Source organism: Hyperolius riggenbachi, chromosome 1, assembly GCF_040937935.1.
Source record: "Hyperolius riggenbachi isolate aHypRig1 chromosome 1, aHypRig1.pri, whole genome shotgun sequence".
Taxonomy (NCBI): domain Eukaryota; kingdom Metazoa; phylum Chordata; class Amphibia; order Anura; family Hyperoliidae; genus Hyperolius; species Hyperolius riggenbachi.
The window spans coordinates 122,366,159-122,387,662 of NC_090646.1; the positions used below are offsets into that span (position 1 = coordinate 122,366,159).

The 21,504-nt window shown below is 42.2% G+C and overlaps 1 protein-coding gene across 6 annotated transcripts in view; it reads left to right on the plus strand.

Moving 5' to 3' along the window:
* N4BP2 (NEDD4 binding protein 2) overlaps window positions 1–9,200 on the plus strand; it is a 107,095-nt gene extending 97,895 nt beyond the window's left edge. For all 6 annotated transcript variants that reach the window (XM_068278472.1, XM_068278469.1, XM_068278470.1 and 3 more), the window contains exon 17: window positions 5,003–9,200. In XM_068278472.1, the coding sequence (XP_068134573.1) occupies window positions 5,003–5,048 (46 nt within the window). In that variant the 3' untranslated portion in view covers window positions 5,049–9,200. The remainder of the gene's footprint in view (window positions 1–5,002) is intronic.
* The last annotated feature ends 12,304 nt before the right edge of the window (window positions 9,201–21,504 follow it).

Consider the following 21,504-nt stretch of genomic DNA (forward strand, 5'->3'; position numbering starts at 1 on the left):
GACCAGAGCGGAGAAGAAGAGCGGAGACCCGGGAGTCGCGCCGGCGGAGCAGGTAATGTATGCGGGATGGGGGGAAGCGGCTGCAGCACCACCACAGATTGTGAACGGTTTCAGGCTGAAATCGGTTCACAATCTGTTTGCAGTAAAGGTAGCCATACGATCCCTCTCTGATCAGATTCGATCAGATAGGGATCTGTCTGTTGGTCGAATCTGATGGCAAATCGACCAGTGTATGGCTACCTTTAGTGTTCAGAGGCAGACTGATGGACTTAGTGGCACAATGACAATATTTGTGGTCTAGTATGTAACTAAAAGCAACCAGCCTCCTTCTCCATCTTACTACTCACTGAATAGACACAGCTGCTACTAGCTTCATTTCCAGCAGTTCTCTTTAAAGGTGCTGTGACAAATCACCTGCCAATCCAGTATTACTATGTCCCAGTTGCCATACAGGTCTCATCCGCTAGAGACTTCTGGAGGTGTGAGCATATTAAACGTTAGGATTGGTTGGTGTGCCCATATATTATATAATCTCGATTGTATGTGCAATAAGTATAATAAAATTATTAATTTTACATTGAAAATTAATGGTATTAATGGTAGTACTGTAAATTAACCTTCAAGAGGGCCCTCAAAACTCACCTTTTCACTCTGGCCTACCACCCCTCACAATTGCTCTAAACCCACAGCTGAACTCTGGTCCCCTACCTCTCGTGTCCCTACCTCTCCCTCTAGATTGTAAGCCTTTGGGCAGGGTCCTCCTCCTTTTGTGTCCTACTTGATCATGCACCTCCATTACTGTGAACCCATGCTATGCATTTGAGTGAACTCAACTTGCCTAATCTCCATGCTCCCCTCCAGTGACTGATGAAGCATTACCTTGTACTCATACTGTGGTCTTTCTTGTATTCCTGTATTGTCATATTGCTGTATGTCACCCCTAAATATTGTCTGTAACCTAAATTAATGTCCAGCGCAGCGTAATATGTTGGCGCTTTATAAATACAATGAATAATAATAATAATAATGGTAATATGCAGCATATTACCATTAATTTTCAGTGTAAAATTACACTCTTTGTATTTAGAAACAATTCAGAGAGACCTCGGAACTAGCTCCCTAAAAGGAAAAAATGGTTAATTGCAATATAACTAGCCAAATCAACAATGTATAAAAATAAGACAATGCGGTAGGGTGTCTCTTTTCTGAGGCCATGGAGTTCTTAGCATAGATCAGAATAACCAGATCACTAGGGCAAAATTGGAATGATTCAGTCATTAGTTTTATTATAAAACTATAAAATGTATATAATCAGGACAGAATCCAAAAACAGAAGACATGTCTTCAACAAAGAGTAAGAGCAGGCAAATCTCCACCACAGTGAATGTTGGGGTCGCAGCTCTGCAATCATGGATAACCAGAAAAAAGAAAGAGGCTTACCAGCTGGTGAAAACCCACATTGTAAGTGGTATCAATGATTTGGTAGAACATCATGAAGCAACAATCCATCCAGGATCCACCAATTCAGCAATGATTCATCTCACCAATGGATATCAGTAAACCTTATCCCCTGATGAGTCTAGTTTGCGAAACTGGTCGGGAAGGCGACAGGGGGCACCTTTATACTGTCCTCCACTGCTGACCCATACACACGTGCAACATTCTCGGGGTTCCCATTGCATGGGCCCCGTATGTAAGTTTTGTTTTTATGAAAACTCTATATTGTGGAACTTTCTCCATGATCAGCGCACAACGCGTGTGCTGACATGGCGGAAATCCTCCACAAGCGTATATTTGCAGGCACCCAGCAAAAGGTGCTACGCACCTGTAGAGGGAAATTCCTGTCGGCAGATGGCGCTGGGGAGTGCAGAGGAACCAATCCTCTGTACCTCCACAAGTGCCAGACAGGAATTGTACGAAGCGCAGAACGCAATCGCAAGAGAGGCGATTGCGAATGAGATTGAGCAAAGGGACAGGTTGTATGTGTGTGCGCCAATCCAGTCGCCACCCCGCGACCGCGCACACACAACAGCAGATATGAAATAGGAACGCGATCGCAAGAGGTGCGATCGCCAGACGTGACACAAGGCAGATCAGAATAGAATACGAGGGTAGCAAAGGCACAGCAAATAATACAATAAGGAGATACGGAAAATAACAAACGCTAGCTAACCGCGAGCACCGCACTCATTCGCAACAGTGCACGCGGTTATGCGCGATCTCCACGTGATAAGCACAATAGAGACAAGCACGCCTAACCAACCATTAACAGACAAACATGAAACAGAGGACGCGAGCGCTTGCTTAACGGTTACCTCACCAAGCCTCCAGCAAGCGTAGCGGACAAGACAGACACACGAAAACAGGGACAAGCGAGAGATAGGATCCACAGCACTAGCGAAAAGTGGCTAGCGCGATCCAGGTACAGAGTAGCAGAACAGAAGGATCCCCAGCGCTAGCGAAAAGTGGCTAGCGCGATCCCAGAAGACAGAACAGAAGGATCCCCAGCGCTAGCGAAAAGTAGCTAGCGCGATCCCAGAAGACAGAACTGAAGGATCCCCAGCGCTAGCGAAAAGTAGCTAGCGCGATCCCAGGAGACAGAACAGAAGAGATAGCTGGTAGCAACCGCTGCACCAGCTACACTCCAAGAACAGAGATCAGAACCATCTCCTGTCGACCACCTTTGGGACAGGACAATGAGAACAGGCAATACAGATAATACAACCTGACTGGGCTAGAAGGGGAGCCTAAAGCAACCCCCAGGAATTAACTATACTAGATAGCAATGGCTGACACTCCAGCAGTGTCCATCAGGAACAGACCATGGAAGGGAAATGACCAGCAAAGCCTTCTGGGAAACATAAAGCTCTTATAGTGCCAGTCATCAAAGAAGGCAGGTAGGGGATTTGCATAACGAATGTATGCAAATTCCCCAGCAAGAGAACAGACCAGAAACTTGCAATGGAAAGACAGGTCTCTGTTCCAGAGACCTGCAGCCCACAGACTAGAGGAATGGACAAACAGCTGTCTGCCTGTGCAGCCAGCTGAGCGGATCATCACATGCCCTTTGTTTGTTTTTTATGATGTTTACTGATATCCATTCTTGATATGAATCATTGCTGAATTGGTGGATCCTGGAAGGACTATTGCTTCCTGATGTCCTACCAAAGCGTTGATACAACCTTATAATGTGGGTTGTCACCAGCTGGTAAGACTCTTTCCTTTTTCTGGGTATCCTTGATCGCAGAGCTGTGGTGGAGATTTGCCTGCTCTTATTTTTTGTTGAAGACCTGTCTTTTGTTTTTGGATTCTGCGCTGATTATATATAATTTACCTGTTTGTGAACTCTGGGCATTGTGCTTCTCTCAGCAGCCGCCACTTTGTTTCCTTGGCGCTGATACACATATGCAAACTTATTATAAAACTATACACAATATACATTAGCTGGCAAATGTCTGTCCGCTTGAACGGATTGGTTAAATAGAAATAAGTGAGGAATGGAGGAATTAGAAGAATGTCTGAAGAGTTTAAGTACTGTGTTTGGTTGAGTCCAATAAAAGATAGTCTTTGTAAGGAACAATCCAAAATGGCGTGGTGGGCAGTGTCCTGCTGGCCTGTCAATGATGGGATTTCAACAACAGATGATAAACAAAGGACCATGAGGTCTGCATGTGTCAAACGCTTAAAGACCTTGTCCTGAAGGGAGGGGTTGACATAAGATACAGTGCCCTCCCTACATGGGGTGTGGGTTTTCAACCCTCTCACAAAAGAGCAGAAATCATGCAGAACGTGATTGTCTTGTGCACGTTAGTCCGACCAACGCAAGGACAGCACGCCGGAATTCAGTGAGGTGTCCCCAGTCCGCAGATATGAGATGTGAGGGTTGTGACATAAGTAATATTACAGTGTTGCTTCGAACCTGTATTGCTAAGCGGTCTTAGGTTCTATTATTCTGGAAATTTCTCAGAACGTGCGTTAGGCTGAGTCCCACAACCTATGTGAAGCTGAACAACATAGGAGACTTCTATCCCCTCAAATATGAAGTAATATGAAGATTATGAATTCCTGGGTTACATGAGGATCAGAGAAGCTGCTATTCAGACAGATAAGATCAGCCTTCTCTCAGCTCTGGAGCTAGGTGTGAAAACTGCAGACAGCACTCTTCCAGAGACCCTGGTTGTATTATTTCTGCCATGGTAGAGGCCAAATTTATGGCATTATTACACAGCAGGGGTGATTGGACACCACTTAATTGCACCCTTTGATGCTAATTAATTATGTGGGTTTTTATGTGTCTCAGGGCCCTTTTCCACTAGCAATCACTAGCGTTCACGCTGAACGCTAGCGATTGCTGAATCGCAATTAGCGGCGATTCCCCGACGTTCGCGGCCGCGATTTTGCTATGCTATGCACTGCATAGCAAAATCGCGGCAATTATCGCTCCGCCGCGCGTTCGCGTTCCCGACAAAAACGAATCGCGGTAGTGGAAATGACCTACCGCGATTCCTATGTTAAAAAGCAAACCGTAGCGATTGTAAAATCGCTAGCGGTTTGCGTTTTTGCGATTCAGCCAGCGCAAACGCGCTGGTGGAAAAGGGCCCTCAGGGAATTTTTATCATTTTGTAATGTGTGTATGGCTCAATGTATTTAAAATTACCTATTGGATATGACATACTGAAGGTGTCACAGGTGAATCAGGAAGTGACATCACTCAGAGCTGCTGGAACGAGTAGTGGCTGTGTTTTACAAAACTGTAAGATTGGGCAGGGGAAAAACAACTTTCAGTAAACACTGAGCTCCAGCAAGTGAGTAGGTAGCTAAAATATTGTTTGAGGCACCTGAAAAGGGTATCAGCGTATGGGCCTCTAGTGCCTGAACCTAATAATGCCATTGCCTAACAGTTGTTTCCAGTGACAATAATTTAAAGTGTGCACATAGTTTTAAAGCATCTAGCATATTGCACTTTTCTTTATTTAAGTCCCGTGCGGTCATTATTTTTCAGATTTCAGGAGAAGATGCCAGGCGTTCTACGTATCCCACTGAAGTGAGCCTACCTTGGTCAAGGGGAAGATGACTGTTGCTGAAAACTGAAGAGCTAATACTTAGTAATATGCTTTTGCCTTACGTGCATGTTTGCTGTAAAAGCAATTTAAAAGATGCAATATATTGTACCTAGAGATGAGTAAGCTGCTTTTTAAATCAGGAAAACATATACGACGCTGATACTGGTACCAGTTATGTAGAAAAAAAGCAACCTTTCTGATGCAAAGGGTTGAATTGGGACATGTATTGTATGCTTTCTATCTTAGACAATTTTTTGCACCTAAATCTGCCTGCCTGTTTGGTGGGTCTGCCAGTTGCCTTCATTACCTAATTTTATTACAGTTTTTAAAAAAAATTGGTGCAGAGGTTTGACGTGCAATCTTTTTCTGAACTAATCAAATTGCCTTTTAATGCTGTGTTTTATTTTCAGCTTTGGAATAACTGAATCGGTTGCATGGATGATATGTTTGGATCTCTTGCATTGTAATTTTAAGTGCTTGCGCATGGGTGTTATAGCAATCGGGATGGCCATGCCTAGGAGAACTCACGGAGAAGCATGTGATTATTTTGATTAGCGGATAGACTTTGACTTGCTGGTCATGATCATGCTTTAAACCAGGAAGTCATCACAGCTAATCAGAACCCTACAAATCTATCAGCTGATCAAACTGAACACTTGATTCTGTGTAAGCTTTCCTAGGCAGGGTCATCCCTAGTTGTCAGACACGCAGTTTGTTGCTGAGTCCATCCCTTTACTCTGAAGTGCAGGACAGCCTCATTCACCTTGTAGCAGTGCTTTATCCTCTACATTACAGTCCTGACCAGCAGTGTGGATGAGCGGCAACCTCTCTTCCACATAGCAATAAATGAAAACTGCCACAAATACACCAACAGGCATCGGGCCACTTCTCTGATAATTCAATTTGCTGCATATGTGGCAAAAATTACTTCATATTTTGAGTTTTCTCCAATTAAATGTTTCCAGTAAGCATTCTGAAACCTTTTTTGGTACATACCGGTACATTAGTACCAGTGAAGATGTTTCCATAAATTTAGATGACTGTAGTCTTATTTAAAGGTTGACGTGAAATGAGCAGGTATGATATCATTATTTTACCCATTGGTGTATTTTTTCTGTTATACCATTATCAAATCTCCGCCAGCAGGTTGCTTTTTCTGGGAATTTGTGAAAGTGAACCTGTGGTTTGCATTATTCTCAAACTGATGTAATCGCTAAAGTGCTAGTAGCACGTTGCTTAAAAGTACCAGTGTTTATACTATATATATTTATTTTTTTCATGAGTACCTGGAAGACTCCTATCTTGTGTGCACTGAATAGACTTTGAATTCCCTCGACCAGGAGTTCAGCCACATCCCTTTCTGCAGTCTTCAAACTAATGAAAGCACATTTGCAGCCCATAAGTTTATGGACTGTAGCAAAAGGTGATCAAAGCCAGATAAAATGGAGCCTCTTTTCAGTGTAGGTCTGAGATTATAGGGCTCAGTTGCGGCTTCTTTGTGCCACATGCTCCCTGCTATGTTATACACTAACCGATGTACCAGTTGAGGGACGCATATGCCTCATTTTACAGTGGAAAGCCAGTCGGTTTCCGGTTTCCATCAACCACCACATTACCAGCATTTACATAGTGATCTGGGAATTACCTTGCTTTTATAGAAATTAAATCAACACTTAAAATGAATTCCCACCACTTACTATTTACCATTTGACGGGGTGTGTAAACTCTCTAGAACAGACAAAACAAATAGAAGCTGGGACATATAGGCTTGCTATTAGTTTCCCCTTGTCCTATAGCTGTTTGTATCACCACAAGGACCCAGAGCAGGTGCTATGTGGATAGCCCTGGGAATTATTCATTTTACTGAGATGATTATGGCAGATGACTAACTATTTATAATAAATATACATGTCCTTTTTTTATTTTAGTATTGGGTACAGTGGGGAAACATTGCCATTATTATTAGTATGGGCATTTCAGTAAGGAAAGTTACTCTCCCCGTTCCGATAAAAGGGTCGCCAAGAACAGAAAATGGGTTAAGAGCTCTCCATTGAGCATAAAGACAGCATTAAAAACTTCCTTTCTGTAGTGTGTGGAAAGACATTAGAAAATCTGTGATATTTTTGTCTGTTTCTACTTTGCGCCCTTGCACACTACATTTGTTGCGTTGCAAAATAATTCTGGATGCCAACTCACTGCCCATACACTTCTATGGGGCTGTTTACTGATCTGCATTGTAACTGGTCATGTTATTCTAACTTGCTGCATGCAGGTTTTGTATTAAAGTCTATGCCCAGTCTCCAGTGCAGTTCATGCTCATTAATAACACATACGTTATGCAGTGTGCAAGGGCCCCTAAGATTATATCCCTTGTTAACTCTCGGTGCGACAAGGTCATAAAGAAACAGGAGGTTGGGAAAAATCTGTTTGATAGAGACAGACAGCATAAAAACCTGCCATGGAATTTTTGACATTCCCTTATTCTGTTCTAGATGATGACTGGAGTTGTACCTCCTCTCGGGGTTTGCAAGATTTGTAAATTGACATTGCTGCTCAAGTTGTGGACATGAAAGTGTAGTGTTCTGACCCTATCAGACAAACTGACTCTCACTCTGAACTTTAATCATCAAGTCAGTCAGGAGTACAAAAAAGTGTAGTGTTTAGCTTCAATCCAAAGAAGGCATCAGTAGGAAATGTAAAACACAATAAGACCTGTTATCTGTAGGGTTAAGCCAGTAGACCGTGCCATTACAAGTATGTACATTTTTTTTTTGCACTTTTTTTTTTACATAATTGCCTTTCACTGAACCATTTCTTCCCCTTTTTATAGGTATTTTCTTTTAATCACAGTTTAGAGCACCTTTTTCATTTTTAGAATCTCAAATAATTTTTTCATTCTTTTTCATCTTTTTATTTATTTTTAACTTTCTTTACCATCACCATAGTTCATCATGCTGGTGTCTGTTTAGTATAATAGTGTAATGACATAACAGCCTTCTTGTATCAGTTCGCTGCAGGTATTGCACATCTTTGATCTTATATTAAGACCACGTGAGTACAGTACAAATGTACTGATGATTGTTATTTTAGGCTGTCATTACAGAGACGTAATAACAATTGTCTAACTTTTTCAAACAGTGATTTTTTTTTTTGATTTTTTTTTCGAATGTTTTTTTATTTATTTTTTTACTTTGAGATACTTTTTCTTTATTTGTAGAGAAACAGACACATAAATCTGCATGACATTTTATGTATGAAACGTTCTAAAACAAAGTCTCTTAATGTTGAATTCAGTTAAATTAAAATAATTGCTTTTAGGGCTTGTGCACACTGGCTTTTGACATCAGTTTGGCCTCAATTCACTAAGATCATGCTAGAGATAATAAGGCAAGAAAAAACTTGCCACGGCACAGTGAGAGAGCTATCTTATCTCTTCATTCCTTAAGTTACCGCCTCTGTAGTTTTTTTCACACGCAGTTAACAGCCTGTTTTTGTCTTTAACTTTAGAATTCTGGAGTTATTTTAAGAATTGAAGAGTTAACTTAAAGACAGAAGAGTTAACGTTAGGTTTGCCTGAGGTAAATTGTTTCCTGAATACTACATGCCTCATCACCATGGTGATAACTAGAGAAACGTTATGAAAGACAGGAGATAAGCTTAGTGAATTGAGGACATTGTCTTCGGTTTGCCATCAGTTGTACAATGGTATAGCTGATGCATCAAGTTAAATGTCAACTGGTGTCAAAGACCTGTATAAACTAGCGTTTATTAGTTTTCAAAACTGACAATAACAGAAACACATTAATTAAATCAAGGATGTAAACTGCAACCTCTCATTGAATATTTAAATTACAGTGAAAGTTTAATTAAAAGTAAACTTAGGTGCTATCTTACAATTTAAAGACTGAAAACATTTTTCAGAAATTTTGCTTGATGCAGACTTTTCTGCTTTTTGAACAAATGTACAAAGACAGAAGGTATACATATTGTTCTAACGCAATGTACATTTTTGAGTGGCATCCTGTTTGTTAATGCATATTTTTGTCATTGGTTTTATGCCCAAAGATTTTGTACTAAATATTGTGCTTGCCATTTGTTGACTGTTGATCATAAACAAAATAATTGTTTTGTATTTCTATTTTTATAATTCTGTAATACATTTTACACTGGGCATTATGCTTTTTTGTACTGTTGGCTGGTATTTTATTGATATTTTAAAAATTATAAAAAAAAAAAATAAAGTGAATTCAAGATGTCAGTTCTTTTTTTTTTTTTTTTTTTTTTATGCACACAGTCCTGCTGAAAATAAAAATATTGAAAAAGCTGCATTAGAAACCCAACTCCTGGGACATTGGAAATTGAATATTTAAAAAAAAATGAATATTAAAATAACATGTCTTCCATATAATGCACAGGTGACTGTTATATTAATAGATGCCTATAAACCAAATAATTGTGAGGAGCGCTGGTAATTTCCAAAAGGTTATTACTTTATTAATCAATTGCTATAATTGAGTACCACATAACAACACACACTCTCTCCAATTATCCACTCATACAACCTGAGAGTATGCTGACGAGCTTGCAAAAACAGGTTCACCTTAAAAGCACAAAAAATGCACTAAAAAATTAATAAAAATTCTAAAAACCTGTATATTGATTATACTTCTATTTGATGTACAAAATTGCGTAAGAAGCTTCCATATGCATATATTCATACAAGTCACAAATATTAGTTCAAAATTACCTGACCATATGATTGTCTCTGTTCACACCTTATCTATAAATATGCAGTTGCAGCAAAATGTATAACTTCCAGGGGCTTCCTGGTGATTGCAATATACCTCCTTAGACAGATCCTCCAGACTGCACTGCAGCGGATCCAAATAAAGATTCCCGTAGTATATATTGCAAAGGGAGGGAGACTCTGATTACTTCATCCGTAACCCTCCAGTTAGCATAGACGAGCCAGGCGCCGGTGATCAGTACTGTCCAGAAGCCGCTCGTAATTCACCGCACTCAGCGGCAGCCACCAGTAGGGTTTCCTGGGTCAGGGTTCTCTCCAGAGACGTCACTTCCGTGCGTCTCACTACTGCTTCCCTGCGTTCCAGCTCACTCCAGTCTCTCAATATCCACTGGTCCTACTTAAAAGCTGTATGCTGGGTGACAGTATATTCCAACAGATCTTATGGGGCGCCCCACTAAGATGTTGGTGATCCTCCCCCAGGACTTGACTCCTTTCGACATTTTGCGGTCTTGTATAGCATCCAACTATTTGGATTGGTCCAGTTTTAAGCTGTAGCTTCAAGCTGCAGACAACTGTGAATTATCTATATTGTGTAGACTAGAGGACAGTGCATATATTCAATCTGCTCTCTGCCTCTGCTTTACCTGTGTTGTTAAGCTGATCGAGGTCTGAAGCTGCTGCACGGTGAACAGTTAAAGGAATTTTGTGCATAGTCAACAATATATGCATTGCCACCTCTATAACATTGGTATTAGGCTCCATCCATCTTCCCATCACCTCTGACCAGCTTCCCTGTCCCTGCTGAAGAGAAGCACCCCCAGAGCATGATGCTGCCACCACCATATTTGACAGTGGGGATGGTGTGTTCAGAGTGATGTGCAGTGTGAGTTTTCCGCCACACATAACGTCTTGCATTTTAGCCAAAAAGTCCCATTTTGGTCTCATCTGACCAGAGCACCTTCTTCCACATGTTTGCGGTGTCCCCCACATGGCTTGTGGCAAACTGCAAAAGGGACTTCTTATGTTTTTCTGTTAACAATGACTTTCTTCTTGCCACTCTTCCATAAAGGACAACTTTGTGCAGTGCACAACTAATAGTTGTCCTATGGACAGATTCCCCCACCTGAGCTGTAGATCTCTGCAGCTCGTCCAGAGTCACCATGGGCCTCTTGACTGCATTTCTGATCAGCACTCTCCTTGTTCAGCCTGTGAGTTTAGGTGGATGGCCTTGTCTTGGTAGGTTTACAGTTTTGCCATACTCCTTCCATTTCTGAATAAATTTGGACAGAGGCGCCAGGCAGGTTAAAATGATCTAAAAACAACTAAAAAGGAGGAGTACAGGTGGACTTACCTCCTGAAATGATGGACAATCGAGATTGTTCAAATCGCAAATAATTTATTTTGGCACTCCGCAACGCGTTTCGCAGGTATAACCCGCTTCATCAGGCAAGAAGTGCAAGCTCAAAAAGGTCCAATAGTGGCAATGCGCCTCTGTAGTACAGAAGCAGCGCATTGCCACTATTGGACCTTTTTGAGCTTGCACTCCTTGCCTGATGAAGCGGGTTATACCTGCGAAACGCGTTGCGGAGTGCCAAAATAAATTGTTATTTGCGATTTGAACAATCTCGATTGTCCATCATTTCAGGAGGTAAGTCCACCTGTACTCCTCCTTTTTAGTTGTTTTTAGATCATTTTAACCTGCCTGGCGCCTCTGTCCAAATTTGCACAGTATATAGTCCACCTTGGGTGGAGGGGACTGTCCCCTTCTTTCTATCTACAGAGAGCGACTTCTTAAACCTGAGTGGGGTCAGGTTCTAATACTCCCCACCTGCATTTCAAGTGGTTGCCTATGTGGTAACCCGTGTTTGTGAGTATATCCACATCTGTTAATTATTTCGCCAACAATTGTTAGACTTACTGCACTATATTGGGCTCTCGTTTTTTCTTTTTGTTTCAAGTGTTCCATTTCTGAATGATCGCTTGAACAGTGCTCCGCGGGATGTTCAAGGCTTTGGAAATCTTTTTGTAGCCTAATCCTGCTTTAAATTTCTCAATCACTTTATCCCTCACCCGTCTGGTGTGTGGACATCTTGGTGGTGTTGCTCCTAATATTCTCTTAGACAACCTCTGAGGCCGTCACGGAGCAGCTTTATTTGTACTGACATTAGATTACACACAGGTGCACTCTATTTAGGTATTAGCACTCATCAGGCAATGTCTATGGGCAACTGACTACACTGACCAAAGGGGGCTGAATAATTACGCACACCCCACTTTGCACTTATTTATTTGTGAAAAAAAAATGTTTGGAATCATGTATGATTTTCATTCCACTTCTCATGTGTACACCACTTTGTATTGGTCTTTCACGTGGAATTCTAATAAAAATTAATTCATGTTTGTGGCAGTAATATGACAAAATGTGGAAAACTTCAAGGGGGCTGAATACTTTTGCAAACCACTGTAGGTAGCAAGTATAGGCAATAAGTATAGGTGCCCACAATATAGGTTGCAGGTATAGGTAGCCTGTATAGGTGCCACTGTGGGTAGAGAGGGGCCGACGACATCCTCCCTCCCTCCACGTGGGCCACCCTCCTGTGGCTCCCTTCAGAGCTGGAGTACAGCGGTAAGTGTGCAATTAACTCACCTGATCTCTGGCTCAATAGGCCACCCTGCAGTGTTAGGAGCCCTTGCCCAAGGGCGTCTTACTGAATTGATGCTGGCTTACTGAAAAGGAAGAGCCGAGATTACTGTCTCAGAGGCTGAGAACTTAAAGGGCAACTAAAGTGAGAGGTAAAAGTTTATTTCCTTTTAAACAATACCAGTTGTCTGAATCACGCCAGAAACAAGCCCCTAACTTTTTTTTTTTCTTTTCTCCTCCAATCGCTGAGTCACCTCAGCCTTGCTTGTAAACACAAGTGAGCAGGGGATCCTGTTTCAGATAAGCAGCTAGGCAGGGAAATAAATGGAAGAGGAGGAATATATTATAGATAAAAAGAACCCCCAGCATGCAACTGTTTAGCACTGACTACTAAAGGGCCAGTGCTCCTTAAGTATGTGATCACTCCAAATCATAACAGCAGAAAAAGTTTTGAATGCAGGATCAGCATCTTTATCACTTAATACATTCAGACCAGTTGCTGTTGAAATTTGATTTTTATGGTGACAATCCCGCTTTAAAAATCCAGGACAGGTTTTCTGGATCACCTTTGTTCTGTAGAGTTCTCCACTGATCGCTAATCTTAGTAAAGATACCTCTGAATATTAACTCCAACTTATTTAGAAAAATGTGAGATAAAAACAATACTAGGGCGATATTATGAATGTTTGAATTGGTGACACTTTTGTACACAAATTGTATAACACCTGTGCTACCACACGGCATAACTTAACCACTTAAAGAGAGTCTGAAGCGAAAATATATTGCTAAATTTACCTTTCCATTTGCTTCAGTACTCTCTCCAGCGCTAAACCGCTGCATCCCCGGCGAAAAACAAGGGCTGGCGACCCCCCCAAAATCCCTGGGGGGGGACTAAGGATGGCACTTCCTGGAAGGGGCAGAGCTCTCTGCTGTAGCTCTGCCTTTCTTGCCGTCAATCGCCGCGCATCACCGCCTCTCCCCGCCCCTCTCACTCTTCGCAAAGGGGCGGGGAGAGGTGGCGATCGACAGCAGGAGAGGCGGAGCTACAGCGAATAGCTCAGCCTCTTAGAGCAGCACAATCCACGACCAAGTTGGTCGTGGATGTTTGCCCGGGCATTTGGGGGGTCTGCAGTGCTCGTTTTTTGGCGGGGATGCGGCGGTTTAGCGCTGGTGAGACTTCTAAAGCGAATGGAAAGGTAAATTTAGCAAAAAACATTAGCTTCAGAGTCTCTTTAAGGACTGCGGTGTTAGACCAGAACCACCCCCCCCAGTGACCAGGCCATTTTATACTAAATAGGCCACTGCAGCTTTAAGGCCTCGCTGCAGGGCCGCCAAGTGATCCCCCCCCCCCCCCTTTCTCCACACCAACAGCAAACTCTGTTGGTTGGGAGAAAAGGATGGGGGGGATCACTTGTCTGCTGAGTTGTGTGGGGTTACGTTATGCCGTGTGGTAGCACAGGTGTTATTCAATGTGAACAAAAGTGTCACCAGTTCACACATTCATAATATCTCCCTAGTCTGACCCTTGCCGGCGGGTTTATTTTTTTTTATTTGTCTTTTTTTCCTAATAAATTGTTCTATTTTTATTTTATTATACCCCCGCCCTCCCTCCCCCCACCAGCCAGGCTTCAGCCTATGACAGCGGATCACCTTTTTGCCTCTGGAGGGGACAGCCAAGTGACACGGCTGTCCCCTGTACAGCGCTGTACCTAGTAAATAGACGGCGGTAGACTGATGGCGGAGCGGAGCTCCGTCATGCCAGCAGGGATGCGCGTTCGATCCCCTGCAGTCCTCGCCCCCTAGGCGTGGGGTGGTCCTGGGGCTGCCGCCGCGTTCACACCAATTGGCATGGAGCGGTCGGCAAGAAGTTCATTCATTGAGTTATTTTCATAGCATGAACAATTACTATGTAATACTGGGAGGGAGGCACCCCAAAGGATATAGAAAATTATTTAAATAGGTTAAAAGACAAGAAAATACTTACCTCAAGACGAGGACTAATATAATATACAAAATTAATTTATGCAAAACACTGGACAATGCGATTCATGAGCATCCACCGCTTCCTCAGATCAATTAGTGACTCAAGGTAAATGTGACTTGGCTCAGAGCACCTATATGATACTTTAGGAGTTTCTGAACACGGGTGCTACCGTATATACTCTCATACAGTGGTGGGCACAAATTTGTGGTTTAAATGAGGCTTAATTGCCTCAGGTGTGCGGCTGGGAGAGAGGGGGTTACTTACCCATAAGTCTGCTGTCTTCTATGCATTTCAATCCTTTTGCATGCATCTTATTGGACGCGTTGCAAGACTCACTACCGCACTTCCTCTTTCAAGCTGGAAGGTAGTGAGTCTTGCAACGCGTCCAATTGGGCACGTGCAAGACGTTTGAAACGCATAGAAGACAGCGGACTTATGGGTAAGTAACCCATTCTCTCCCAGCCGCATACCTAATGCAATTAAGCCTCATTTAAATCATGAATTGCCCATGCCTGCTCGCATAAATGACAAACCACGTATAAGACGAGATACCCACTTTTCCCTCAGAAAACAGGAAATAGTGATTGAATTGCGTGTAAGCCCCCTCCCCAGTATAGCCCCCTCCACAGTAGCCAGATGATCCCGAGTACAAGTCAGCCCCCCTCCCATAGCCAGATGTGCCCCAGGATCACACAGCTGTGTCTCAAGAAGCCACTAGATGACGTCATAGATATGAGAGACAAGTGATTGCCACACAGGAAGAATCCCCGATCATCTGACACGTTGCTTACACGCTCCGCTTCACAAGCCAGAAGACACAGGTAGTCTTGAGCACCACACTTTGCACACCATGTTGCAGGGGATGCGGGCACAGACACAGCAGGGAGCCAGCTGGCAAGAGCAGGATCACTAGTGCACGATACTTACGCTCCTCTGCCATTAACAAAACCTGCTCCACCATCTGTTCTGCTCCACTAACTCGCATATAAACCGAGGGGGTTACTTTTAAGCACATTTTTATGCTGACAAATTAGGCTTATACAGGAGTATATACAGTACTTCTGATGCATCAATAAGGACTCCCTCAAATATGTTTGACCAGTTGGTCAAATAATTTTCACAGGGGACACAAGTGGACCGAAGGCACAGAGAGAAGATCTGTAATACTCTATGGGATCCACAGCCTTCCCTCTCCATAGCGAAGTATCTAACTTTTTGTCAGGAGGACCCTACTTGAATAATGATTGAACTACCAATACTTTGATTACTATTATTGATTTATAAAGTGCTAACATAATACAATACATTGTGCTGTACAGAGTAAGAACAATTTCAAAAAGAAACATTTTAGTTACAATAATACAATACAATAACATTTCTATAGCGCTTTTCTCCCATAGGACTCAAAGCGCTTAGGCTCTCACTGATTGGGATAAAGTTCAATTTTTGGTCGGAGTTTCTCTTTAACACACAACTAATCAAAAATTATTGTTAATTCATCTGACTAACATAAACTGAAATAGGATAGTGTTATTGCACTTGGTCCTGTCCTTAACATGTACTTAGAAAATTTTAGAAAGTCTTGGTTTAATATTTTAGTTTTCACAAGTTACAACTGCTTTTTTAGAAAAAAAAAATCTTAACAGATGTCAACTGCTTTTCTGTTGTCCTCGCCAGTACAAAAGCCACAACTGTCACCAGCTTTATTGTATCTTCACACTAATACTCACAACTGACAAATATGTTGCAGGCAGCCATATACAAGTAATCATGGGAAGTTACATTGTGTATTACTCCCATGTGACTGGTTTTAGCTGCCATTGACGCTGTATATTACTTTATAAATGCAAACAAGTTTATTTAGGACTCTGTGGTATGCAGACATTGGCCCAGTGCACACCAAAAACCTCTAAGAGAACCGCAAAAGGCTAGAGGTTTTTTGAGGCAGATTTCAGAGCGATTCTAGGCATGTTTTCTAAACATCTGATTCCAAGAAGAAAGCAAAAAGCGTGCACCTTCCGTCCAAATAGTGAGGTTTAATGGCAGTTAAGACAACCTATAAAATTGTGTAGGCACTTCATATCAGTACAACATGACGTGACATGGGTTTGTCAGACATCTCTTATGTGACCGGCAGAAAACTCGGTGGCTGGTGCTGGAGGTGGGTGCCCGGCTAAGAGTGGAGAGGCGACGGCCGTTTCGTGTCTAAACGACGCTTGGTCACGCGTACCACTATGAACAGCGGAAGCGAACGTCCCGGCCTATAGCGGGGAAAAAACCCCGCCCCTTCCGGTGGAGTCGCTTCCTGGTGACGATGTGTGGAGCGCAAACACTAAGTGGCACGCAACATAGCGGAAGTTATCCGCACAGTAAGTCAAAAAAAAGAGGGCAACATTTGAATAATATTTCTACACAAATATAAAATCAACACTGCCGCAGCAGGTGCCGAGATTCTATAGACACAAAATTTAGAGCTGTGTCATATAAATGGAACCACGCTTTTAAAAGGCAGCATCGATATAAGACTAAATACAGCATGCCAACAGAGCCCATGCGCTCAACACACAGTGCAAGTGACAGTGCAAGTTAAAAACAGTTTGCTGGGAAAATGAGCTTTCTGGTTAAACAGCTAATGGACCTATCTTATTTATTAATATAAATAGCATTCTGAATTTTCCCTGTTATAACTTGTACCAAAATGTACTGTATAAAATTTTGGGTCTACCTATTTGAGGACTGGTGTGTGAGACGTGGGTGCCCTTAGGGATCCACTATAGGTCAAGGTTCCTCAGACAGGTTGGCTATTATCTCGGAGGAATTTGTATTTACCCCAGAGTAACTTGCTAAAGGATAATTGAATGCCTTCTATTGTATTCCTAATATAGGAGTTTATAATATATATGCAAAGGGGTTCCGATCACTTTGGTTAAAGTATATGATCCCCCTACCTGTTTTATGTTTATCCTGTGGATTTATATTAACTGGGTGTAAATAATCTTACCCCACCATATCCCATGACCTTCTCTTTCTCCTACAGACCTGGCCCCAACTAACTAGATGCCTTTAGGTAGGTCCAAGATAGGTCCATTAGCTGTTTAACCAGAAAGCTCATTTTCCCAGCAAACTGTTTTTAACTTGCACTGTCACTTTAAAAACACAGTTTGCACTGTGTGTTGAGCGCATGGGCTCTGTTGGCATGCTGTATTTAGTCTTATATCGATGCTGCCTTTTAAAAGCGTGGTTCCGTTTATATGACACAGCTCTAAATTTTGTGTCTATAGAATCTCGGCACCTGCTGCGGCAGTGTTGATTTTATATTTGTGTAGAAATATTATTCAAATGTTGCCCCCTTTTTTTTGACTTACTGTGCGGATAACTTCCGCTATGTTGCGTGCCACTTAGTGTTTGCGCTCCACACATCGTCACCAGGAAGCGACGCCACCGGAAGGGGCGGGGTTTTTTCCCCGCTATAGGCCGGGACGTTCGCTTCCGCTGTTCATAGTGGTACGCGTGACCAAGCGTCGTTTAGACGCGAAACGGCCGTCGCCTCTCCACTCTTAGCCGGGCACCCACCTCCAGCACCAGCCACCGAGTTTTCTGCCGGTCACATAAGAGATGTCTGACAAACCCATGTCACGTCATGTTGTACTGATATGAAGTGCCTGCACAATTTTATAGGTTGTCTTAACTGCCATTAAACCTCACTATTTGCACGGAAGGTGCACGCTTTTTGCTTTCTTCTTGGAATCAGATATTGATGCGAGTTTCTTCTTTGGTGAGCTGTGCACACGTCTGGTTGGCTTTAATTGACAACTCAGTAACAAGCACATAACAGAGGACGCTGGAAGGATTGTTTTGCTATGTGATAATACTTTTTTGCTCAATGAAGTTTTATTATTGATGGGATGTGCCATACACATACTTTTTTCCCCCTCTTGAAGTGAAACTTTATGTTTTCTAAACATGCCTAGCGGTTTTTGAAGCATTTTTGTCTAGCAGATTAAAAATATTGTTACAGAAAAGGTGTTACTGAATAGCTTCTGTGACAAAAACGCCTGGAAAACAGCTCTGATCTAGCGTTTTTCAGAGCGGGTTTCCACTTTCCTATACTTCAACATTGAGGCAGAAACGCCTCAGAAGTCCCAAAAATGCTGCAGCCCTGGCGTTTGCGTTTGTGTAAAAAACGAGCCGCTCTGGTGTGCACTGTGCACCATCCCATTCACTTTCATTAGCCAATCGGTTTTCCCCCTGCAAGCGTTTTAAAAAACGCTTCAGAACTGCTCTGGTGTGCACGAGCCCATTCTGTAGATACATCTTAATAAGGCATATGAACAATTATGACAATGAGAATAGTGATGGTCAATGAGATGCAAACAATTTCAAGTTGATGCAAATGTATGCAATTTTGTATGCACATTTTTACAGCTTAAAAAACAATCCTGCTGATTTGATTGGTTCATTTTCAAGCGCGATAAATTTGCATCAACTGGAAATGATTTGCATTTCATTGACCATCACTAAATAAGAACATGAAAACAGGATAATGGAAAAAAAAATAGATATTACACGTGTGGTATTTACTGGCAGTTAACTGGCAGAGAGTGATGAATTCTTATAAAACAATACATATGAGTGTCTCCAATCCTCAAAACAAACAAAAAAGTAGCTTAAAGGTGACCATATATCTGTGATTTTGCAGGCCTGATCAACCATCCGAAATGATAAGTTTATCGATTTGCATCCCCACGTAACTGCGTTTTACAACACGTGGCACATGATAATATGTGAAAACCTGCAGTACAAGAGATTGGGGAAAATATGCTTCATTTTCGCAGAAATAAAGAAAGGGGCTTTCCTGGTCTTCAGATTGCCCACAGAAGATTTTAAGCAGTAGGGGGCACTGTGAAACAACTGAGCCATGTAGCCAAATAGGAACTTTGAGAAAGTACCATCTGGGATAATGTTTATGACAATAGAAAATAGGTAAATACAAACTCCTGGTGCAATTAGAAAAATTGAGAAGTGTCTCCACATCCTATGCTTATTTATTTATTGTATTTTTAAAGCGCCAACATGTTACGCAGCGCTGTACATTAGTTAAGGTTACAGACAATATTTAGGGGTGACATACAGCAATAAGACAATACAGGAATACATGCAAACCAGATCACACAGCACAGTATGAGTACCAGGTAATGCTTAGCAGTGGTGCTCAAATACCCCTTTTTAAAATTCGAGTTTGGTCGAATTCGAATAGTAAATTATTCGAGGTCAGTCGAATATTCGAGTCGAATAATTTTTACTATTCGATTCGACCTCGGACTTCGAGCTCACTATTCGAGTCGGTATTCGAGCTCATTATTCGAGCTGACTATTCGAATTGGCCTTAAATAGCTTCCAACACTTGTTTTGAGGGTGAATGATGCAAGAAACATCTTTTTTTCCAAGTAACAACAGCAAGTGATTATGTGGGGATGTTCCTTTAAAAAAAAAAAAGGTGGTGTAATGATCGCTGCTGCAGCAGCTATTACTGGAAGTAGTAGTGCTGCAGCTCAGGCAGTTCTGATCTATTTCCATGCAAGTTGCATAGCTTTGTCTGTCTTTCCCTGCTGTCAGCTTGTGACTGATTATCATTCACCTGTGTGGGAATCTGCATGTCTGCTCCCATTGGATGACCTCAGTATAAAGATCTGCTTCCTGCAGGGTTTCCTTGGGTTTTCATAGCTTCAGTGTAAGCCAGTCTTGCTGTCGCTTTAGCCCCCGATCGTGTTTCTTGTTATAAAGATACTTTGCTGGTCTTTGCATCATATATTGGTTCATTGCCAATATATATGCATACCAGCACGTTTATTATTTTCCTTGTATTTGTGTTACGTTAATACATCAGTGTCGCTGATGTATACGTACACGAACTGTTTATATCCTGTGTGCAGTTAGTCAGCTTTCCAGCACGTTTTGGTAGGTTGCGCGTACCGTGACCACCCGTGCTGAGGTAGTTACCCTGCTCCTGTTACCGTTTGTGGATTGCGTTCATCTCTGCGAAGAGATAACGAATCCTTCTGAATCCTGTTCTGTTACTGTTTGTGGATTGCGTTCATCTCTGCGAAGAGATAACGAATCCTTCTGAATCCTGTTCTGTTACTGTTTGTGGATTGCGTTCATCTCTGCGAAGAGATAACGAATCCTTCTGAATCCTGTCCTGTTACCGTTTGTGGATTGCGTTCATCTCTGCGAAGAGATAGCGAATCCTTCTGAGTCCTGTTCCCTGTATTACTCTAGTCCTAGTCAGCGTTCCTGCTTATGTCATATATCGGTTCATTGCCGATATATACATATGTTAGTCAGACGTTACAAATAGTTTCATTGATAGCTGTAATTGTAATACGCTAGGAAAACATACTTATTGTATATTTATCTGTGTTACGTTCTTCTATCTTAATCCTGCTATTTTCTGACTGTCCTGTCCTGTCTTTGTGAGGCACGCCATCGCCGCATCGCATTGGCTGCCTCATTCCAGTCTGTCTGGTTTTGGACGCTTGCTGTCGCTAAGTAGCCGCTAGCTAGCAAGCGTTCATTCTGTCTACCTGTCCTGATCTCCTCAGTTCTGGTTTGTGCGCTCAGCGCTACTTTGCGCTGAGACGTTATAACGTAAGCATTGTTTGTGGCTGTCAGATCTGCACCGGCTCTGTGTGCCACAATCTCCTATTGGAGTCAGTCCTCCCCTCCACTATACTAGGGATAGCCTGTTTCCTGGTGCTAGTGTGTGTACCTCCTCCACGCCAGCTCATGCGTTGCATGCTGACTGTGGAGAATACACCACCAAGCCTTACATTATGAAAACCCCATTACCAATCCCCATTGTGGGGAGGATTCCCAGAAAGTATGACACTGTTAATTATGGTTCCTGTTCCTTTAAGAAATTTGAAGAACTTAGCTCTGAAACAGAAAATGAGTTTTTCTCTAAATGTGCCAGGTTCCTGACCAATCCTGATCTCCAAGCGACTCCTGTTTCAACCTGGGCACTCCAACTAAGTTATATTTTGTTTAAAGGGGAATTATTCCAGTGGGC